Here is a 22,504-nt window from a genome sequence, read left to right on the forward strand (position 1 = left end):
CTCCCTCTCCATTCCCTCAGGCATCTCACTTCTGTTTTGGTGGTCGCCTGCCCAAACCCCATTTTTGTCATTAAGTCAGAGATATGCAAATTTTATTATCAGTTGGCTTAGAGGATGAGAGTTCAGGAGCATCCCCTTACTCATTGGTGCCCATCCCGAGGCCACTTTTGGTTGCTGTGGTGATTCATAGTCTTGCAGATTAGGAACACTTCATATTTTTCTAAACCTGGCTGCCCTGAAAACAAGGACTTCTGGCCAAGGATCCATCCCCTCCAACAGGTAGGAAGGCTGGAGGTGAAATTTTGGCCTCAGCTGTCACAAATGAACCTAATCTTCCTGGGGCGGGTCTGCAGGTCAGGTGTTCAGCTGTTCAGTCTTCTAGGGACATGCAAGGTCAAGGGCTGACCTGTTCAGGAAGCCTGCTTGTTTCAAAGGGAAAAGGAGATTATGTCTTCCTACTCAGTCTATGTTCCTGTGTCAGTGAAGTAGAGTGGAATTGAGTGGTACCCTGAGGCTGGCCTTACCCTCCCTCCCCCCCACACACACACACACACACACACACACACACACGGACACACACATGTACATGGACACACACACACACGGACACACACACACACACACCCTTGGTTACTGTGACGATAGATGTTTGGTTCCGGCTGAATTTCTCCCCCACAAGCAAGACACTCTCTTCCGTCTTTTTCGTCTTCCTCACCCCATTGCCATGAAAACCTTCACACAAGTTCATTCCTTTAAAAGTTTATTTCTGATGAATAAAAAAAATAATTTATGTGATTAGATAAATTAATTTATGTGATTAAACATTATGACAAGGGCAGAGCTTCCCTTTCTTGTCTCTGTCAGACATGGCTGCAGAAGGGCTCGCATGCTATTGCTTCCTGGTGGGCAGCGAGCTGGGTTCCAGGGAGACCAGATAAAATCTAGCCCATTTCACAGAAAAGTGTCATCCCTTCTTCATAGTATTGTGAGGCTACTGGAAGGTCTCTCCTCATGCTCAGTCCCAGTGACCATAACCTTAACACACCAAGTGCAAGCTCATGACAGTGGAGCAGTGGTGTCGGGGTTTGTGGAGGATGCCTTCCTAGGAGCACCTTCCTTAGCGGAGGGTGCTGACCCTATGGGAGGGACTCTGTGGAGAGGTAAGACCTGAGCCACCAGCATGGCCCCTAAGACCTTTGGCTTTTAGGATTCTGGGCACTGCTGCCTCTCAGCCTGTAAGCGACCATTTCCTTCCAATTCCTTGCAACTTGCTCAGTCTTTTAGATGTGTCTGAGCGCTCACTCACAGAATTCATTCCTCTAGGCATCTGAGCAGAGCATACAATCAGTGTTGGGATCTTAAGCCTTACATCCCAGAGGCCCAACCTTAGCCCAGAACTGCAAAGCTCAGGGAGATTAGGGGGACTACCTACCAGAGGGGAAAGAGGAGGTGCAGCGAGCATCTCTTACCTCCCCCACCCTGCTTCCTTCATGAGATTCTGGTTCTGGGGCCACTTAGGAGGTGGGAATAAATACGTGCTTTTAGGTGGCTGAACACTTTGGCTAAAGTCTGTGTGCGTCGCTGGGAACAAGCCCAGGGCCATCCTTGCACTTATGAGGCAAGCATTTTTAACACTAAGTTATACCTACTAGCCTTTGGTTTTCTGAGACAGGATCTTGCTACCCAGCCCAGGTTGGCCTTAAACTTGCAATTCTCCTGCCTCCACCTCCCCAGTGCTGGGATTCTAGTTGTACACTGTCACACCTCTTTAATACGGTTTTTAACACTTGGTTTCAGCTGTCCATACTCTCACCAGCTGGTAGAGAACTCAGACAGCAAGCAGACGAGTTGTGCCGAGAGGCTTAGAGGGGTTTTCTGGACGAAGAGTGTATGCCAGAAGGTCTGTGGTGGCTTAGCCCTGAAAGCCCGTGCGTCAGACTGCAGCCAGGGAAGCTGCTTCTGGAAATCACCAGTGACAACCGGAGGACTGCCTAGGTCCTAAGTATCTGTCTGTGATGACCTCCAAGACCAGTCCCAACTGGCCAGTGGAAGTGCTACCCAGGGCTGTCTGACCAAACATGGCTTTTGCATCCTTGTCTAAAGACCGCTGAGAGACAGAAGCAAGCCAAATGCAATTTCCCAGCCACCAGGTACATCCCTCTTTTGATCATCAAAAATGGACATTTTGGACAAAAAGATCAGTGTAAGGATTCAACACCAAATGTCGGCCTCTCTCACGGGACCAGAGCACTCAACTGCAAGTCCCCCTCTCACAGAGGGATGGACTTCATGTTCCAGGCCTTGGGCCACTTGGCCTTGAAACTACTCCAAGATGCAATTCACTACATCTACGTTCTTTCTCCCTTAGGAGCCAGGAGTCTGCTCTGTGCCTCTGGGGACATCGGCAGCAGCACTGATTAAGGAATGCCCACCGTCCAGCATTTCATCCTTTTTGTGAAATGAGGAGAGGTCCAGCCAGCCATGAGGACATTCACAGACATGGACACAGCATGGACAAGTGAGGGACAGGCAAGAAATGGGCCTATGACCATGGCAGGTGATACCTGGGAACGATCTTCCCCCAAAGTTCACAACAATGCAGACAGGAGGGCACACTCCCATTGTCCTGAGACGCCCCTCACAGCTGTAGAGAACGGCCCTTTACCCGTCATTTGTTAGAGGTTTTCTCCTGTGTTCACTTCTGCGAAGGTTTTAAACTACCCTGGGGCAGGGATGGGCACTCAGTATCTGTCCTTGCGCTGCCCCTGGAATGTCCAATGTGACAGGGGACAGGTGGAAGGGGTGGTGAGGGGCAGATGCCTATAGGAAAGTGGGTGAGCCAGCTGCAGGAGGGCCTCTGGTCCTACTGTGTGAGGCCACTGTCACATCTTGATCATGAGCTTTGGGGCCTTGCTTAATCGTTTTGGGAGGTACCCAGCAAAGGCATGAAGAGTTACACTCAAAGGGTGTGAGCCAGGCGATTTGCTTTCCCATGAGCATCAAGGGCTCCCAGCATTAGGCTCTCCCAGCGCTAGAGCAGCCCTGCTCTGTTGGATCTGATGCTAGCATGGCCTCACTCCTTCCATGTGTACCCTACATTTGCTTTTCATTCTCACCACACTTAGATCCTTCTACCTGTCTCAAAGGAATTCCTTTGTGCAGCATTTATAAGTCTCTACACATCTGGGAAGGTGTCAGAATTTAATTATATTTTGGAGTTGCGGAACAGGAGAGAGTCTGCTGGAGGAGACTCATCTGGCAACGTTGAAGGTGGATTCTTTTCTTTCTGAGGACCAGTGTACCAGTATTTCCTCTTTGGTAGAAATCTGGATCTAAGTGGTGAGTCCAGTATACAGTGCGCTAGTGGATCCTTAAGGGGAGAAAGCCTGCCTCCAGCAGCCATTAGCCTTGAGGACCATAGGCCTCCATTATTAGCTGCTTTTTCTCCTTTGGAGGCAGGGTCTCATGTAGCCAAGGCTGGTCTCTGACTTAATATTTAGCCAAAGGTAATCTTGAACTTCTGATCCACCTACCTCTGTCTCCCTAGTGTGCCACCACATTGAGTTTCTGTGATGGGACCCAGCGCATGCTAACCAGGCCAACAGTTGAGCTACAGTCACAGCACGCCCCCGCTACCTCTCCATGAATTCATGAAAACACGCTTGGTATTGGTATTAGGCTCTCCCTCCTCCCATCACCTTAGGTAGAGGCTCAGCTCAAATGTAAACTCAGGGATCTATAATGTCCTTGCCAGAAGAGGGCTCTAAGAGAAAAGGCACAAGGGGGAGACGTCTGGAGGGCTGAGAGTGCAGCACCCAAATGATGCACTGTGAAAACACTTCTGTGACAATAAGCAGGACACTGTCACCCAGGTCCGCCTTGACCACAGGGCACACTCAGATTGGGGAATATTGAGATACATGGTGGGAAATGCCTTCTTGGGATCAAAGGTCAAAGTTCTAAACAAATAATTTTCCTTCTTGAACTTGGACCCTCCCTAAGAGCACAGGAACTGATGATGGGGCTCAAACATGGGAACCTCTTTCCTAAACACTACCTGACTCTTCCTCCAGGGGGCGCTGCACTGGGATCCATCAGGGACATAGTCTCCGTGTGTGCGTCTGCATAAACTGAAACCGCCTTGCCGAGTAAAGGAGCCCAGTGTTTTATTCTGGCCCCTGCCCACCTGACCCTGACCACTTTCCACAACTCTGCCCTTTGGAATATGGAGGGAAAAAAAATAAAAATAACTTCCATTTTTTTTCTGGGCCACAGAATACAAGATGGGTGTAGTTGTACAAGGAGCTTACGCACTGAGGCAAGAAAAGCGTGCAAACGGGGTGGGGGATCTTCTCCCCCCGTGGGTGATTGGTGCTCCACACTTACAAGGACCTCTGTGACTCCAGACCCCAGATCCACTTGGGAGTGTTTCTGGCTTTATTAACAGTGTCCAACTCCAGCTCGGTCTTCTCTCTAGAGAGAGAATATCCGTGTCCATGATATCAATGATTCCTGTGAGCCATTACTGTCATTGTTCTTCTCCTAGTGGGATTTCACAAAGAGGCCCTGGAGCAGTCTTGGAGGACAAAGAGTAAAGGTGTCTGAGAACAACATAATACTGACTTTTCTTTTTGGTAACAGTCCACGAAACGTGCGCCCCCTCTGTCCTGAGATATAGCGAGGCGTGAGGGGAGCTGGAGGAGCTGTGGGTGGGACACTGTACCGTGTGAGATCATGATCATGCAGCTGATGGTGACAGGACTGAGACGAGAGAGACTCCAGGTGGAGGGCCAGCAGTTTCCAGGAGTTCCTGGCTCTGGGGAACGCCGGTATGTCCAGTTCTTGTTGGGGGAGTAGGAACCACCTCCTGGGGCTCGCCACCATGGGCGGGTTCTAGCCCTCATCTTCCCTCAGCTCTGTGGGTAGGAATTTGTACTGCTGCTGGCGGATCTGGGCCAGCTTCTTCCTGGCTTCCTCTAGCTCTCGTTCTTTCTTCAGCATTTCCTCCTGGGCTGCAATGATCTGGAGGAAACAAGAGTAGAACGGGTCTGAAGCTTTTTGTGAGGCATGTCTGCCACAGACCCTCCGAGGACCGACGCAGAACATTCTTTTTTAAAAACGAAACAAAACATATTTATGTATGTTGAGGGTATGTGCACGTGCCTTAGCACACGTGTGGAGGCCAGAGGACAATGTGTTAGAAGTCAGTTCTCTCTTTTCAATTGACCCAGGTCTCCAGGCCTGGTGCCACATGCCTCTACCATGCAAGCATGGAACAGCATTCTTCGCTCTGGAAAGTAGCCTACACCACGGCTTGGTTTTGACGCCAATGACCCAGCTGATTAGGAAAAAAAAAAGCTGACCTCTGGGTAGGGACTTAGCAACAAACATCTCTTGCATCCATACTAGGCTTGACCCCAATTGTCCCAGTGCTTTTGTGGCAAGCCTGTGAAAGTCCTGTATTTACCATGAGGGGTCTAAGGCTGAGAGAGATGGGCCATGAAAGTGACTCAGTTGGTAGGAAAGGGTGGAGCTAAGGTGTGCAGGAAGGCAAAGCTAGGACCTCAACTACTAAGAGGCCTTCATATAAAGTTGGCCCTTCGTATCTGTTGGGGATGGATTCCTGGACTCACAGAGTCCTAGTCAGCCAAATCCCCAAAATCTATGAAGGATCAAGCCCTTGATACGAAATGGCACAGTATTTTCATATTAGCTATGAATCTCCTCCCGTATTTATTATTTGTTTAGTGAGTATATGCATGTATACATATATGTACATGTTAGGTACATGTGGTGTGTGTGTGTGCCTGCACATAGATGTAGAAGCCAGAGGTCAACTTTGACTGTTATTCCTCAGGGAGCCATCCACCTTGTTTCTGGGGACAGTGTCTGTTACCTGGGACTAGCCTGGCTGGCTAGCAGGCCCCAGGGGCTGCTGTCTCTCCTCAGCATGGTATTACATATACACACCACACCTATTCTTTTTTTTAAACATAGGATCAGGAATCAAACTCGGATCTTCATGCTAGCATGGCAAACACTTAACCCTCCGAGCGTCTCTCCAGCTCCCTTTTGCATATTTTGAGGAATCTCCAGATGGCGTAGACGATGGAAGGTAATGTGAGCAGCGTGCGTGTGGCTGCTAAACCGAATCGTCTAAAGGCTGGAAAACATCCTTTCTAGAACATTCAATAGAGTTGCAGTTTTTCTGGAATGTTTTCAAGCCACTGTTGGTTGAGTCCAAGTGTGGAGAGATACAGAAAACAAATGCATGCACTTCATGTTTCTAAGGAATACTAGTTAACTGGTACAGTGGGGCTAGGAATACTAGTTAACTGGTACAGTGGGACTAGGTAAGTTTGTGTTCAAGAAAGCCAAACAAGTTCGTTTCAGTGGACCCTTCCAGAATGTCCACTATGCCCACAAATTAACTGACCAAGGTGTGGGGAACTAGATGCAACAGTATTTCCCAAATTCAACTGATTAGAGACTCTTTTATGTGAGACTTCTAAAGGAACAAGTAAATAGAAAACACTTTCTGGTTAAAAAAAACAAAAAAACAAAAAACCTGATCTATAGCTAAAACCTGGTGTAGTTTGTGAGAGTCCAGGCAGGCTCCCGGAACACCTGGTGCTGGTAAGAACACAGCCCCATGTTACATACACATACACATACACATATATGAACCATCCAAAACCTACAGACATGGCTCCCTGGCATTTCCTCTTTACTTCCACACATGGGAACACGATCTGCCTAAGGCACCCAAGTCTTCCCATAACAGTTCTGGGACAGAGCGGGTCCATTCTGCCTGTAGAGGGGTGGACAGGGTGGCTCTCCCAAAGACATCACTGCTGTACTCTAGGCCTGTTCCTCTCTTTATAACAGAACACATGAACTTTAGCTAGAAACATGACTATCCAGAAAAGAACTTCACGTTTCCCATCCTGCATGGCGACTGCACGTTGACCAATGGTATGAGAGCGTTAGAGAGGTTTGTAAATTCCAGCCCTTGCTCCTTTCCCTCTCCCTGACAGATGGACACTGAAGTTGGTAATTAAGCCATCTTGGACCCAGTTGTCAGGGACAACATCTAGGGAGGGAGAATAAGGTGTGATCCAGGTCTCAAACATAGCAGAAACATCATCCCCTCCTACGTGGCTTACAGCCGGCTACATTCAGGAGAGATGGGCTTGCGTCCTGTGTAAGGCCCTGCTTTGTGGAGTATCTGCTGTGACAGAAGCCTCATCTTGGCTGGTGCACACGACCGTGTGTTTGGCCACTCACCTGAGCAATGCCTCCCACAAACTTGGTTTTCACCACAACATCGTCATCATCCGCTTTGCCAAATGCTGCCTTCTGGGCTGCACGGACAAGATTGTCTGAGGCTCTTTTCACAGCATTTCCTGCCGCCTGGAGGGGGAACAAGACATGTGTGGCATTATTAGCAAAAGCGTGAGAGTCTGGGAAAAACAGACATGAAGTTCATGAGACCACGTTATAACACAGAAGATATCTGGAGCCAGCGCGATACGTCAACTCCCCCAACACTGACACCTGAGTACAGTTCTTTCAGTGATGAATCGAGATAGAGTTCCCAAAACCACATTTTTATAAACTGTTTTTATGTGTGTGGATATGGAGGCCAGAGAACGGCCTCAGACATGTCACCTATTTCCCTTGAGACAGGGTCTCTCAGTGATCTGAAGCTCATCAATCAGGCTAAACTGGCCAGGTGGTGAGCCCCAGGGTTTCTCTCATCCTGGCCTTCCCAGCACTTGGATTGAAAACATTGGACACCACGCTCAGCTTTCTCGTGTGGGCTCTGGGAATCTAGCTCAGGCCCTCAGACTTAAGAGTGAGTGCTTTAGTGACTCTTTACTCTGGCTCAGACACATGCTTCTGAGGGGGAACTGACGGGCAGGCAATAAGCAGCCCACGCTTGTAACAGAAGTACACTTGGCTGCCTTAGTCTGGAGAGCCACTGCCCCTCGGCCCTAACCAAATGTGTTTGAAATTATGGCTCAGGTTTCACTCTTCGCATCATGGCCCTGGCTCACTTTCTCTCAGTCAGCGTCGGTGCTGACTTTTTTGACAGCCCTTGCCACGCCTGGGTCTCTCTGACAGGGACCGCTCTTGTCTGGGTATTAGCAACCTGAGGGCATGTGCACAATGAAACTCTTTGTACCTACAGCGCCTGGCACAGAGGCTGCTCAGAGTTGGGATTCACTGAAGGTTTCCTGGGGGAGTGGAGGGCTCTGAGACATGCCAGGGAGCACCCACTCTTGTGCCGGGGGTAGAAGAGCCTTGTAAGGAACGAGACGTGATGGGTATAATGTCAGGCTTACGCTTTCTGAACAAGGGTGAAGAGATTGCTGGAGCCCATCTTATAAATTCTGTCAATGGAAGTCTCCATCTTTTCATTACAGATTCTTGTCCTTTCTAGTTTACTCGTGTGTGTGTGTGTGTGTGTGTGTGTGTGTGTGTGTGTGTGTGCGTGTGTGTGTGTGCATGCGCATGTAGCGCAGAAGCTGGCTGCCCAGTGAGATCTTTCTATTTCTGCCTTCTTCACACTGGGATATAGGCGCATGGCCCTGGCTCTGGCTGTTCTGAGAGTGCCGGGATCAAACTCAGAGTTTTATGCTCGCACATGCATGCACTTTACACACTGCGCCATCTACTCAGCCCTTGGCTTACTCTTAATCTTCAGGGAGTGGCAGGGCCCTGGGGAATTGTCTTCTGCAAGCTGAGGTTTGGAATTATCTTTCAGTGGCGATCAAAGCGTCATAAAATTTCCAATGTCCCTTGCCCATTTCTCTCAGAGTCAAGAGTTTATTTCCAAGGGGTAGCCATGACTTCCAGCTTTTACCTCCCAAGTCCTGGTCTCACGGGCTTATACCACCAAACCTGTTTTATGTGGTACTAGGTAGGGATTGTGTGCAGGCAGCACCCTGCCAGACAGTCACAGCCCAAGACCTGGAACCCAGATCTCTCTTAACTGAAGTGTTTTCCTCAGAGCACCTCCCATATGTAGGAGTCCCATATCCAAGAGCTAATAAAGGATTTAAAGAATCACATGAGACTTCTGAGTCTCTAGGAATCGTCTGGACTTCCTGCCCTTTTTGATTTTACTCATAATGCATATATCAGACACTTTTAAGCAATGCGAATGATCTGTATAATAACACTTATCATAGTAAAATTCTAGGAAACTGGAAACAAATACAATGTCTGAAGCATGAGGGGAACTGGCATAGTCAGCTGACGTGAAACCATGCAATCACTGAAAACGAGACTCATGAGGGATGGCGCCTCCGCCTCCAGGAAAAACTGCATGGTACGGAGCGTGACAGGAAGACGGATGCATCTCGCTATGACTACAACCAGACACAAGCATCTCACGTAGATGATGAGGGAAACAGAAAACAAACATCCGATGTGGGGGGCACTGAGGCAGTGCAGTGTGCTTTTCCCATTTCAAATGTCTCCTTTATTGTGTTTAAAACAGTGTGTGTGTGTGTGTGTGTGTGTGTGTGTGTGTGTGTGTAAGCTTACATGCCATGTGGAGGTCAGAAGACACCTTGTAGGAGTCGGTTTTCTCCTCCTACCATGTAGATTCTACGGCTCTAACTCAGGTTGTCAGGCTTGGTGGCCCCTTTACCCACTGAGCCATCGTTACAGCTCCCCAAAGAGTTTTATAATTAAAGCAATCAGACCGATGTATATGTATGGGGAAGGACTTGACTGTTCTATACATACTCTCTGGGTTCCGGGTAGGAAACCCCTCAGTGCTCTCTCCCCCTGCTGGAGCAAATCCTACCTAAGGGCCTCCTATGATCAGGTGCCATGAGGAAGATGGAGTACCTGAGAGGCTCACAGCCAAGACGCTGTCAAACAGAGCCCACGTGGTGGGGATCATAGGAGTGGCCAGGCCAGGGGCTCTGGCAGGACAGAGGAGGGAGTCAGGAAGCGTTTCAGTCACAGAGGACAAACAGGAGCTTGCTGGATTGGGCTGGTGGAAGCCAGACCATTCCAGGTGAGTGATGGCCCACAGGCACCGGCCCAGAAGGCCCGGGTGCTATGTGGGTGTGGTGGGCGGTGGTCGTGGGATGCACGGATGCAGACGGCAGAGGATGAGGCTGGAGAGCGAGACAGAGCTGGCTGATGGAAAGCCTGGTGGGTCATGCCAAGGAAGTAAGACGGTCCCCTCGGGCGACACTTACCCGCTCCAACAGGAGTATTTTCCCACCAGCATCAGTGACCATTACCTGTAGCCGCTTCATGGCCTCTGAATCCTGGTCGGCCTTCACCTTGCAGGCCACCAGCAGCTGAGCGGTCGAGGCTGCGACCTGCTTGGCGGATGAGATGAGCTTTTCCTCACTGGCATGTCCCTGAACAGAGGCATTGGCTGCCTCACAGAGACTGCTGGTTGCTGCCGCCACCATCCGGGCCTGAGGACAGTCAACAGAGAAGTGACCCAAGGCCCAAACCTCCCTCGAGGCTATCCACAAAGCAAAGGAAGAGGAAATGAAGGGAACTCACGGCAGAGATCAGCCCCTGTGACCACTGTCCATCATCGGCGGCGTTGGCAGGGATGGAGCCCACCTGGTGAGCAGAGGAGGGAAGGTGGCAATGAGCATGGGGAGCTGCAGCCGCCCCAGATCCTCCTGTGCCCCACGGCTAGCCATACAGCACTGTCTGGTCACCTTTACCCATAACACTGACCTTGGAATGGGCCAATCACTGCTTTCACAGGATTCCCCAGTCACAGATCCACCGGGTCAGTACCTTCTGAGTGGTATTAACTGGTCCCATACACTCAGAGGACAACATTCTAAGTGGCTCCCACTTAGCTGTTGGGTACCACATTTCTAGGAAATGATGGCCTGGCCTATCTCTGATGCTGACTTCCTCTGTTACCTTTCCTTTGTTATAAACACCAAGGTTTCCTCCTTCAAGGGTCAAGGGTATTTAAATCTCTCCTGCTCCCACCTTGAAAGCCAAGGGGTGGGATTCTGGCAGAAGATATGTAAAATGTCTCCTCCTCTGCAAATGAGGGTGGCCTGTGCCTTAAGGAAATACACTTTCTCTGAGGGAACAAAGGGCCTTGGAGGAAGATCATCTCAGCCTCTGCTTAGAAATCAAAGCAAATGACTTGTTTTTTTGTCCAGATCTAGAAGGGATTGCTGCAAGAATGAGATGAGCACATCAATCTGAAGATTGGGGATCCATCATCGATTACAGATACTTCTTGAGTGTCAGGCAAACCCCAAGTCTCTCATATAATCCTGTAGCTTCCCCAAGGTCATCCAAACTTCCTTTCTCAACTTTGAAATGCCTGTATAAACCAAGTCCCATGGAGGACAGGAAACCTACCACATTCAAGGTAGCTTCTCTGGTGTATAGCAATCTGTTTAGCATACAGATCTTTTACTATGGTTGAAGGAAGCTAAATGCTTCAGTGAGCTATCTTTGTCTCTCTAGGCTGTCCAGCCAACAAGAACTTAATGGAAACATGCGGTAAGCTGGACATGAGGCAGGACCTACAGAGATTCAGTGAGAAGCCCAGTGGTCAGCCCTCATGCTTGGGTGGGAAGATGTATATCCAATAATCGTGAGTGCCACACCACATGATGGTTTAGAAAGAAGAGCATGTAATTTAGACTAAGGGGCACACAACTTCCTGGTAGAAGTTGAGCTGCCCCGGGTCAAGCTCTTGTCTGTTCTCTCAAACTCAGCCCAACTCTTCGCATACAAACAGAAAAGGCCTCATAACACATACAGGGGTAACTGAATCCTCCTCAGATGCATGATTCGACAGGTTTCTGGAGTGCCTTGGTGTTTGGGAAGCTCTCAGCAAGATCCAGTCTGGATAGAGTGGCCCCATGTATGGGGACAACAGGACACATGGCATCTCTTAAATGTGGAAAAGCTTTTACGCAGGTGGACTGGGTTAATAATGATGAAGTTGACTGAGGGGATCTCAGCTTTAAGTCTACGTGGCTTTGTGAGCCACAGGCTCAGCAGGGCACTAACTGGCAAGCTGACCAGCATTTACCCAATGGTCCTAAAACCAAGGGAAGGCATTTGGAGCAGGGAAGTGGGATTACAGAGCCCCTGAACTATGGCACTTACCAGGAAATGCTGACAGTTTAGACAGCCTAATGCACAGTGGGACTATAAGTGTCTCTTTCAGGCCCTGCTCTCTGCCTGGAGTGGGATGCTTTCCTTAATGAGAAGCAGATGAGAGACCTAGAAGCTGAAGCTTTCGCTCAGCTGATGGAATTTAAGCAGTTTTCAGTGGTGGGGGAAAAGAACTGTAACCCAGCAACAGGATCCCAACTGCGTTTCTTATCTCAAGCCAAACGTTTCTCCTCTATCCCTCAGTGGCTCTCCCTCCGTGGTTGCTCTGTGGCTTAGCTAGCCACGGTGACCCACCTTGCCTTGGGCCACCAGCTCCCTCTGGGCTGCTGAGGCCGATTTGACCAGGGCACTTGTGGCAGCAGCAATGGATTTAGCAGCTTCTAAGATCTGTTCTTCAAAATCCAGGGTCTCGTCTGCTTGCTATAAGGAAGAGAAAGCCAAGTCAGATGGGATGTACAGCCACAAGGGGCTCTCTCTGCCAGGCTACTTACTGCTGCAGCACCTGGCCCTTCAGGCACCTATTTGCTTTTGGTTGGCAAGCCACACCCGGGGTTGGGAGGCCTCTCCGTCTGCGGCCTCCCCTCCCCCTCCACTAGAAAGTAAAAGCTATTAGTGGTGACATTCTACACACGTTTCAAATCAGAAAAGTCTGAGACAAAGTACTTTTCCAAACCACAGTCTTTCAAATTCACTGTGAAGTGAGGCTGTCCGAAGGCTCCAGAAATATCAATAGCTCAACTCAGAGTAGTCAACTATCAAAGTCAAAAAGAACGGGCGGTGACATATTTGGCCAGAATGTCAAGCTCAAAAAACGGTCTTGAACATAAAGAAAGATGGTTATTAGTTCTAAGAAGCCTGGTTTTGCTTGGGCAAAACCAAAAGTAACACAGGCTAGATCTGTTGTTGAGTTATATGTCAGTCACATGGTGGCTTCAATGTGGTGCTTGTTCAGTTACCCCAGTGCCCAAGCAGGCCCCTGCCTCAGGAAGAGGCAAACCCACCAGGAAGTCGGGAAGGTACTATGGGGGAAACCAGGCAGGTATAAAGATGGTGGTCGGACGGAGCACACAGTGGCAGAACAGAGGAGCCTCTGAGGTCTATTGGGTTTAACATTCTGGGTCTCCAGGTCCATTTGGCTTGATTATCCACAGCCAGTTGAAGATGTTAGGTATTAGGAGATAGTGGTTGGGCACAGCTTCTCTTTGTATGTACACTAAAATCAGAGTCAAATTCACTCTGTAAATAATCTTAGGTATGCAGTTCAGAGGCATCAAGTATGTTCACACACTGACTGACAGCAGGGCATTTCTGAGGACCTACTGTCTGGCCAACCGTTTTGCTGCATGCTCTGTGTTAATGCCCTCTTACGCACAAACGATCTACTGAGATTATCCTTACGGATCTTTTAGGATGAGGAGACCTAGGTTCAGTGAGGCCTGAGCATAGGCAGCTGTACCCCCACCACGGGATACCCAATGGCGTGGGAGAAATCAAGGCAGCGCGGTCTCAAGGTCGGACACGGTGGGCCTAAGGTCACGTGGCAGCATGAAGAATCTGAGCCACAATCTAAGCCCGAAGCTTTCTGAATTTAAAATTATGCAGATCAGGTTATCCCCAAGGGAACCACGGGAAGACGACGTTGACCACCAGATATTCAGTCAGCCTGCAAACGGGCTGTTTGAAAGTTTAGTCAGGATGGATACAGCTCTTCCTTAGATCCCCACCTCTGTGTGTGTGTGTGTGTGTGTGTGTGTGTGGCAGCAAACAACTGTGGGTGTCACACTTTGGTAGGGGCCCCACCTCATCTTGTTGAGCCAGGCTCGCTCTCTCTGTGACCTGGGGCTTATCGGTTTGGCTGAGCTGGCCAGCAAGTACCAAGACTCTTCTTGTCCCTACCTCCCCAGTGCTAGGACTACAACTGTGTACCACTATACCAGCTTTTTTGTTCTTTTAAATGCGGGATCTGGGGGTCAAACTCTGGCCCTCGTGCGTGCACAGTTAGTATTGTACTGACTGAGCCTTCTCTTCACCCCTATATCCCTATTCTTAATAACTGTATCTTGAGCCTTGAAAAATATTGATTACGATTATTCTTGCAACTCATACTATCAAAGTAAGAGCCGAGTGCACTAGAAGCGGGTGAGGAGGAGGAGAGCAGCATGCTCTAAGCCCCCACAGGGAACTGGAGGGCACGCTTCTTATTTCTGACAACAGTCTTGCTCAAAGGGTATTCAGGATAGAAAGGGGCTCAGCTTCGCGGGCTCACTCTGGGTTAGAAGAGTCCGGGGCTTGTTTACTGAAATATAAAAAGACACCGGCATAAAATGTACTCGTATGCAAAGGCCCCAAATGCGTCACATCAGGTTTATAGAGAGACATAGGAATACACGTGAATATATGTGCTGTATATATTCATTTAATGACCTGGAGATTAAGAGCTTTTCTGGAAATTCCTTCTGCAAAAGAAAGTAAAGCATTTAACAGATTAAGCCACCAGGGCACTCACCAAAGGGGGAATTTCCCCATTCTGCTGGTGAGGCAATGAAAGCCCGAAAGCTCCCCACGTCTCCCAGACTCCTGCTTCAAGTGGCCTCGGAGCCCGAGCCCATGTCACAGCAGAATGCCCAGCATCAGATTCTGAAGCCTCAGGGGAAGGGAGTTTCTTTACGAGCCACTGCCTACAGGAATCTTTGTCCCTACTGATCAGAAGGCCCTCTTCTCCACTTGCTGCAGGCTTTGATTTTAATCTTTACATTTTCTGAAAACACACACGTAAGCATCTAACCTGGAAGTACTTTTGGCACCCATAGATTTTTCTACGATGGCGACCATTTTGATGATTCATTTTCCTTACTTTTCTTTCCATCACAGGCCTGGACTTGAAATCAGGCACAGTGCACAGTCTTATCTTCAGGCACTCCCACTCGGAAACCTCCAAAGGCAGCCGCTCATATGCCCTGGCCTGGACCGCGACTTCCCTCTGAGCCAAGGTTATCGTTGGGAGGAAACACCTACTGTAACCCCATGGACCAGCCATCCTCTGCACGGACAATGGGATCTCCTGCAGTGGGCAGACCCACTGAAGGCACAGCACTGGCCTCTGCTTTGTCTACCAGCTCTGGTGCCTACGAGCTGGCAGGATGGAGACTTGAAGTAGGTACGTTAGGATAGTAAAAAGGAGCCGTGTGGTAAAGAGAAGAGAGGGTTATTCTCTAAAGGGCTATCCTGTATAAAAAAAAAAAATCACAGCCTAGATGCAAGGTGTCCCAGATGACCCCTCAGTGCTGGGGTGGGGGCAATGGCCAAGGACCACCAGTCCGGAATCTGCAGAGCAGGTACCATGATTCCTCACACAAAGCTCTAGTTCCTATCTTCTCTTCAGGAAGGCTAAGCTGTCACTTTCCTCTTTTTTTTTCTTTTAAAGATTTTATTTATTCATTTTTATATATGACGAGTACACTGTCACTGTCTTCAGACACACCAGAAGAGGGCATCGGATCTCGTTACAGATGGTTGTGAGCCACCATGTGGTTGCTGGGATTTGAACTCATGACCTCTGGAAGAGCAGTCAGTGCTCTTAACCACTGAGCCATCTCTCCAGCCCTGTCACTTTCCTCTTAATTGAGACCTTTTGCTGGCCTGAGTCAGGACAGTCAAACCTGCCTCCAGGTTCAGAAAACTGAGGTCTGTGAGTTATTTCCCCCAACAGCTGGATCTCAAACATGCCCTTAAAGGGCATGATTGGGGTTGGCAAGATCGGTGACAGCTTGCTGCCAAGCCTGGTGACCTGAGCTTGATCCCTGGAAGCCATATGATGGAAGGAACCAACTCCTTAATGTTGCAGTACGCCCCTAACCCCAGAACTGACTAAATAAGTTTAATTTAGGAAAAAGGAACGTGAGTAGGCTCATGCACATGGCTGCTTATCCTTTTTTATTACTGGCATGAAGGGAAGGATGGCTGAGAAGCCCCGGGCTCGCCAGATAGCCCTTCTGCAGAGTGACGCATAGACCTGGATAAAGAATGCACACTGTGCCTCAGTAGGTCTGGGCGAGGCTCAGGAATTTTTGTTTCTAAGAGAGGTGGTTAGGAACCGCTCTGCAGAAAACATAGGTCCGTTAACTTCATGCCACCCTCCTGTGATCTGCTCGAGGCTTTGCTCAGCTTGTGTTTCCTTGGCACGAAACCAGGCAGAAGAGCACGCGTGATAAATGTCAGTTAAATGACCCAATACCCTGTTTTAAAAGAAGGCCTGCAAGTTCTAGAGTTCAGCCAGGAGACAGTAATAGAAGTGAGGGCTAGGGGTCTGGCTCAGTTAGCAGAGTGCTTGCCTGGCACAAAGCCCTGACTCTGATCCTCAGCAGTGCATAGTCTGGGCGTGGCAGTATGGTATACACTTGTAATCCTAGCATTCAGGAGGGTCGGACGTTCGAGGCCATTCTCAGCTATATGGAGAATTAGAGGCCAGTCTAGGTTACATGAGACCTTTTTCTGACATTTAGCTATATACACACAGACATCTTTAAATATGGGCATTTTATCAAAAGCGCTTACTTAAATTGGTTCTATGAAGATGGTTAGCAGATATAGAAAGTACCACCTAATGAAGCTGCTCACTGATCCTCTCATTCTTGGGTGCCAGGTCTCTTTCTCTTGTCTCCTCTAGTGGAAAGGCCAATTTTTTTTTTTTAAATATTTTTATCTTACGTGTCGGTCTTTTGGGAATTTTACGAACTTATTTTTGCAGTGTCTCATTCACTCCAGTAGGAAGGATGATGGAAATAATTCTATGTAAAACAGCTCACAGGAGACACTCAAGAACAAGTAACAACTACGTTCCCCATCATCTCTACTCACCCCTACCCCTTGTACCGGGGACTGAACCCAAAGTCTTGTACATGTGAGGCAAACTTTACCACTGAGCTACATTTCCAGGTTCCTCATATTTTAAAAAATTGCCTTTTAGGTTCTTTACACAAAGCAAGTCTGTTTGGATCCCATGTTACAAAGCAAGCTTCAGGGACACATGATTAGACAGGCTCTGTTTTTGCCTTGTCCCTCAGCGCTGACCCAGGCAGTAGATAACTCAGACACTGGTCACTGTTCCATACTGTGTAATACGCTGCTCCTAGGTCCGCACCGCCCTCCCCTGGGGAGCAGTTCATCAATTTTACTTGGTCTCTAGCTTAGACATGTCTCCATTTCTTTTTAGAATTCTCTAAGATGTTTGCAGAAATAAGCAGGGAGGTATTCTCTTTTCTGCCCTCAGGAGTCCCGTCTCCTTCCTGCTGTCTTTAGTGACCTACCCACATTCCTTGATGTCCCCTGGGCAAGTGTGGGTAGGGTTGATAGTCCTTCTCATTCATTTTGTGAATTATGCTGAGATCCTTTGCCCAGGAAGAGGCCTGACTTCTGCCTCAGTCTTAGAAAGTGTCTGTAAAAGACACCTCCTCCCCATCCCCTAGGTTTTTTTTTTTTTTTTTTGGAGACAGAATCTAAGGTTTCTCAGGCTGGCCTCTAATTACGTACATAGAAGATGGCCTCGAGCTTCTGCTCCCTCTGTCTTTTGGATTTAGGTACTGCCATGCTGGGTTTATGGGTGCTGGAGACTGAACCCAGGACCTCGTGTATGTTAGGCAAGTACTCTATCTCTAGTCCATACAGACCAGGCTTTTAAACATTATTATTTATTATTATTACTGTGTATGTGGACATATGTGTGGATATACACCCATCATGGTACACATGTGGAGGTTACAGGCCAGCTTTCTCTCCCTTCCACTGTGGGATCTGGGGGTTGAATTCGACATGCTAGGCTTGCATGACAAACACTTTTACCCACTGAGCCACCTCACCAGCCCACACAAGACTTTTTTAGAACTAAAAAGCACCAAGACCCTTCTCTGCACAAGCGGCTACCTGTGCCAAAGAGCTCTTCGAGCTATTATTAACCCTTCCACCATTTTGTATCTTGCCTTCTTCTGCGTTAGGGTCTTACAGAATGGCCACTACTAAAACACGGTCACATAAAATCAGAAGTTCAGTGGACTTTTTTAAAGAAGTGTAAATGTGTTATATATAATTTAAATGTCCTGAAGGGAAAAAAAAAGGAGGCCAATACCCAGGACGCGCACAACACGCGGGAGGCCTTTTGCTGACAGGTGGATGCCTGAGTGGAAACGGGCACCATGTTTTTCCTCTTGTGGTGAACCTGGCTGCTACTGGCTTGCTTCTGGTTCTGACTGGAGAGATGCTTTGAGGGGAAAGCCTTGGCCAAGCAAACCATGGCTACATCAACTTGTATTCTGAAGGATCTGTGGGTTGGCTGGCTAGAAGACCTCCTTCATCCTTTATAAACCTAACAAAAGGTAAATCTCCCAGAACAACTGGTCCCCTTCACAGAGGCCTGGTCTCAGGGGAAGCTCAGGGTGACGTAGAGAAACCACTGCTGTGCAGTCATGTTAGTGGGTGGTTAGGCCTCCACATCCGGAGAGACAATAGAGGAGTGGGTTCATGTAGCACCCACTGGAAAAGACCCAAGCCGGCATAGTTAGTATCTTGGGAAGCTTTTCCCACAGAATACATTGCTTTATTACAGTCTTTTGCTATTTATTTTCAAAATGAAAAGTAATACCACTGAGTTGATCTTATAATTAAGTCTCTGAGTGACAGAAAAAAAAAATCTTTAGAATTCTGTCATGCTCTTAAAAAGGGGAAGGAGGGGGATCTTGGACCTTGATATAGGAAGGACGGACAACAGAAGCCTTTCAAATATTCAGTGAGATACACTTTGGTTCATCTTAGGAATCTCTGGTATGAGTCTTCCATGCATCTAAGATCCTGGTAGAGAGCCACCCGGCAACACACTCTCTATGCTCATCTCCTCATCTGGGACCAAGGACTGGCAGGTAAGCTGCAAGCCTGTAGCTTAGCCATGCAGAGAACACCATGTTTGCTTTCCCACCTCACAGAACGCCTGTCTGCCTTCTCCCACTCAGCATATCAATCAGCCACATGGGAATGCCAGATAACGGCCAGGCTACCCCTTCCCCCAATTCTCATCACTTCAGCAAGCATCTTCACCTCAAAGACCTTTCAGAGCTATGCTTTAAAAAGAAGTGTAATTGCTTCCTACCTCTTTCATACGGTCATCTGCCATTTCAGTCAAACAAATGTGAGTGGACCCAAGACCAAGACCCCTGAGCTGTGCAAACATGCTAATAACGTTTGCTCTTAAAACTTCCTCAGCCCAGCCCCACGGACATACATAGCACACTCGCCATCGGGAGAGGACTGGAGGACTCCACGGCTGAATGTCCTCCTCCTGTACTTCTGTCTGCCTTCCATCACTACTCGGTCGCCCATGGTGGCTTCTACATACTTCCAAGGTCCCTTTCCGACAACCCCAGTTAAGCTATCTTCTGCCCCTGTGGGGTTAAGAGGTCCCGATCATCCACAGTTTAGGAGTGCCATTATGAGTACTTTCCTCCCGAGGCAAAACCAACAATGGCTGGGAGCACAGCCATGCTATTTCCAGAAAAAGTATTTATAAAGTCTCTGGGCTAGAGAGCTCAGAATGAACTCGCATATAGTTCACACACTCATTTATGGGAAGAAGCAGCCGGAGACGGCTGATATATACCCGAAGGAATGCTTTCTGGGCCATTGCCCCTTCCTGCTGCAGCCAATTAGAGTACATGTTTACTTTCTGACTGCTGGGTTCTTCTAAATATTATCAACCTCTGTGCAGAAGTTCACCTCTAACAGAAAACTCAACAGACGCAGCACGGTCCAGATCATTCTCTTCATCAGACATAATTGGTCCAAATTAAGGTTTACATTAAGCCCAGTGACTCATCATCCATAAGGGAGCACAGTCATCATGGTTTAGATTTATTACTACAAGTGGAAATTATTGATAGTGTCTATTCTTTTTGCATTGAAAACTTGATTATAAATTCTAATCTGTGAGATTACTTTGAGAGTTGCCACGAAGAAACATCTAGATCAATGTGCTTGCCAGTTACAATTCTAACCTTTGTCCAATATCAAAGACATGGGTTGGAATCTTCCATTTTCCTCCCTGAATACTTTTCTTAAGGATTCCTAACAACTAAGCTGTAGAGAATATCTTAAGCCCTCAGGAACTACAATTCCTTCGGATAACAAACAGATAATGTAGTAGTGTCGATACGGTTTGGTGTGGTTTGAAGCGAGACATCCCCCATCCCCAGTAAGTTCACGTGTTTGAACCTTTGGTCTTCAGCTGGCAGTGGCATTTGGCTTGGAAGCTTTAGGAGGTGAGGCCTTGCTGGAGGAAATACTGGCCTTTGAGGTTTTATAGCCTGGGTCCATTTGCTGTCCTCTCTCTCTGCTTCCTGACTGCCAGGCCTTCCCTGCCATCATGGACTGCCCCCCTGCTAAACTAAGCCAAAAATTCACCCTTCTGCCTTAAGCTGCTTACATTGCGGCATTCCGTCACAGCAGCATCAAGTTAACTAGCACACAGGTCTTAGAGGCTCCATGAAGAAATGGATTAAGACATAGCAACCTACATACTGCCATCTAAACCTGTTTGTGATTTTCACATATTCTTTCCTGTTGCCTACTAAACTTTGTTAGGACCCCCGGAGACAGGGCAAGACACTGTAGGAATATGCTTGATATATAGTTGGATTAAATAACAACCTAATATATCAAACATATCACACAGAGGCCTGCAGAAAAGGCATCCAGGTTTGAGTGAGCTTGAGAATAGTTACAGTACCGAAGGCTACGGCTGCAGGAGTCAGTCACCTCTGTGGTATCTCCCAGCCTGTCTCAGAGCACAGGCGTGCCTGTAGGAGTGGGAAGGGTGCCGTTAGCAACAATGCTGGCACATGCTCTGAGCCTGGGGTGCATCTGTCTATCACTCATGTCTGAGAGATTACAGGAAAAGAGAGATGCTTCCATGGTCAGGGTCCAAGGGTGGAACCAGAACCATCTTCAGATGCCACAAACTAGTCTCCTTTTAAAACAGGTAACCTGAGAACCAGGTAATCAAACAGCTGGAAGTCGTTAGTCTCCCTCCCCAAACTAGTCATCAAAGCAGGTGCTCTGCCTGGATGGAGGACGCCCTCATTCACGGGCGTGAGGGGTGGGATGCCACAGCTACAATGGCAGGAAAGCAGGAGCCACTGCCATTTATGGCACCGTGGGGACGTTTGTCTTTAAGGCTACATACAGGAGAGGATGGAGAAAAGTAACCTCAAAATATCTCTTGGTTTTGTTGTTTCAGTAATTCTTTTTTTTAAGCTGAGAAAAGTTCTTTCTTAACAGTAAGGAGGATATGGTACACTATGAAGAAGTTTCCCACAGTGGATGGCCCTCCTTGCAAACCCAAAATCGCATGCTTTGGGATGGTAAGATTCTCTGAAACACTGTCATGGGTAATGTCTACTCGTGCAATCATAAGGGGTCCTCACAGGCCTCCTCAGGCAACCATCCCTCATTTTCAATGTGTGTGGTTTGCAAACAGAATTTTGCAGAACTGTAACACACAGAAGCTGTCATTCCTCATCCCATTTCAAGGCTTAGACTCTCTCTGCCGACCTCCTGTAGTTCTAAGCTTTGTTACATGGTAACCACGGATGCCTATACAGTATCATTTCTCCCCCTTTAACTTATTCCATGAGCATCTTCACGCTTATGGTCTGGCAACCATCACTCCTCATCACCGAAGCAGCTCAATCATTTCCCTTCAAGAAGACCCAATTTCTTACTGCCATCAACTAAGCTAATGAGAACAGCCCTCTCACATAGGTCTCAGATTTTTCTCTCCTCAGGAAAGGAACGGGAAAGTCTAACAGCATAAAACACCATAGAGTGCAACACTCCTGAAGCCTGGAGCCATCGTCTCTGCCAATGGGGGCGGAGAGGAAGTGCAGCGTGTGCAGAAGCTGCCACCCCAGCTCTGTGTTTCCGCCCCACTTGATCACATGGTCTGACTGTGCTGAGGTCAAGGACCAGATGAAGTAGTTAGGAGACTGTGTCTGGGCTGTGTCTTGTGTTTACTGTGGCCCCGTCACCCACCCTCCTACCCCACTACCCCACTACGGATCCATGAAAGACATTATCTTTCCCATGTTCCAAAGATGAAAGCTGAAGGTGTCAGAAAGCGTATGTCTGGTCACAGTGACAGTGACAAAGGGGATGGCGTTACCATTTACTAGTCAGGCCCCATGTTCTTAAGTTACTGACTTTGGCTTTAGCAACAGTTCTGCAGGATGAAGGAGACTCATCCTATTAACTTGACCTGCAAAGTAGAAAAAACCATAACCCGAAAATGAAGTTGTCTCTGACTGACTCTCAGATCTTAAAC

At 48.2% G+C, this 22,504-nt stretch overlaps 1 protein-coding gene across 1 annotated transcript in view; it reads right to left on the minus strand.

The window, feature by feature from the left end:
• Window positions 1-747: 747 nt before the first annotated feature.
• Window positions 748-22,504, minus strand: part of Tln2 (talin 2) — a 237,056-nt gene continuing 215,299 nt past the window's right edge. Inside the window, exons 53-57 of the mRNA XM_032911227.1 lie at window positions 12,439-12,564; window positions 10,543-10,605; window positions 10,224-10,451; window positions 7,288-7,413; window positions 748-5,022 (exon numbers count right to left, since the gene is read on the minus strand). Of these exons, the coding sequence (XP_032767118.1) occupies window positions 4,894-5,022; window positions 7,288-7,413; window positions 10,224-10,451; window positions 10,543-10,605; window positions 12,439-12,564 (672 nt within the window). The 3' untranslated portion in view covers window positions 748-4,893. The remainder of the gene's footprint in view (window positions 5,023-7,287; window positions 7,414-10,223; window positions 10,452-10,542; window positions 10,606-12,438; window positions 12,565-22,504) is intronic.

Source organism: Rattus rattus, chromosome 8, assembly GCF_011064425.1.
Source record: "Rattus rattus isolate New Zealand chromosome 8, Rrattus_CSIRO_v1, whole genome shotgun sequence".
Classification (NCBI taxonomy): domain Eukaryota; kingdom Metazoa; phylum Chordata; class Mammalia; order Rodentia; family Muridae; genus Rattus; species Rattus rattus.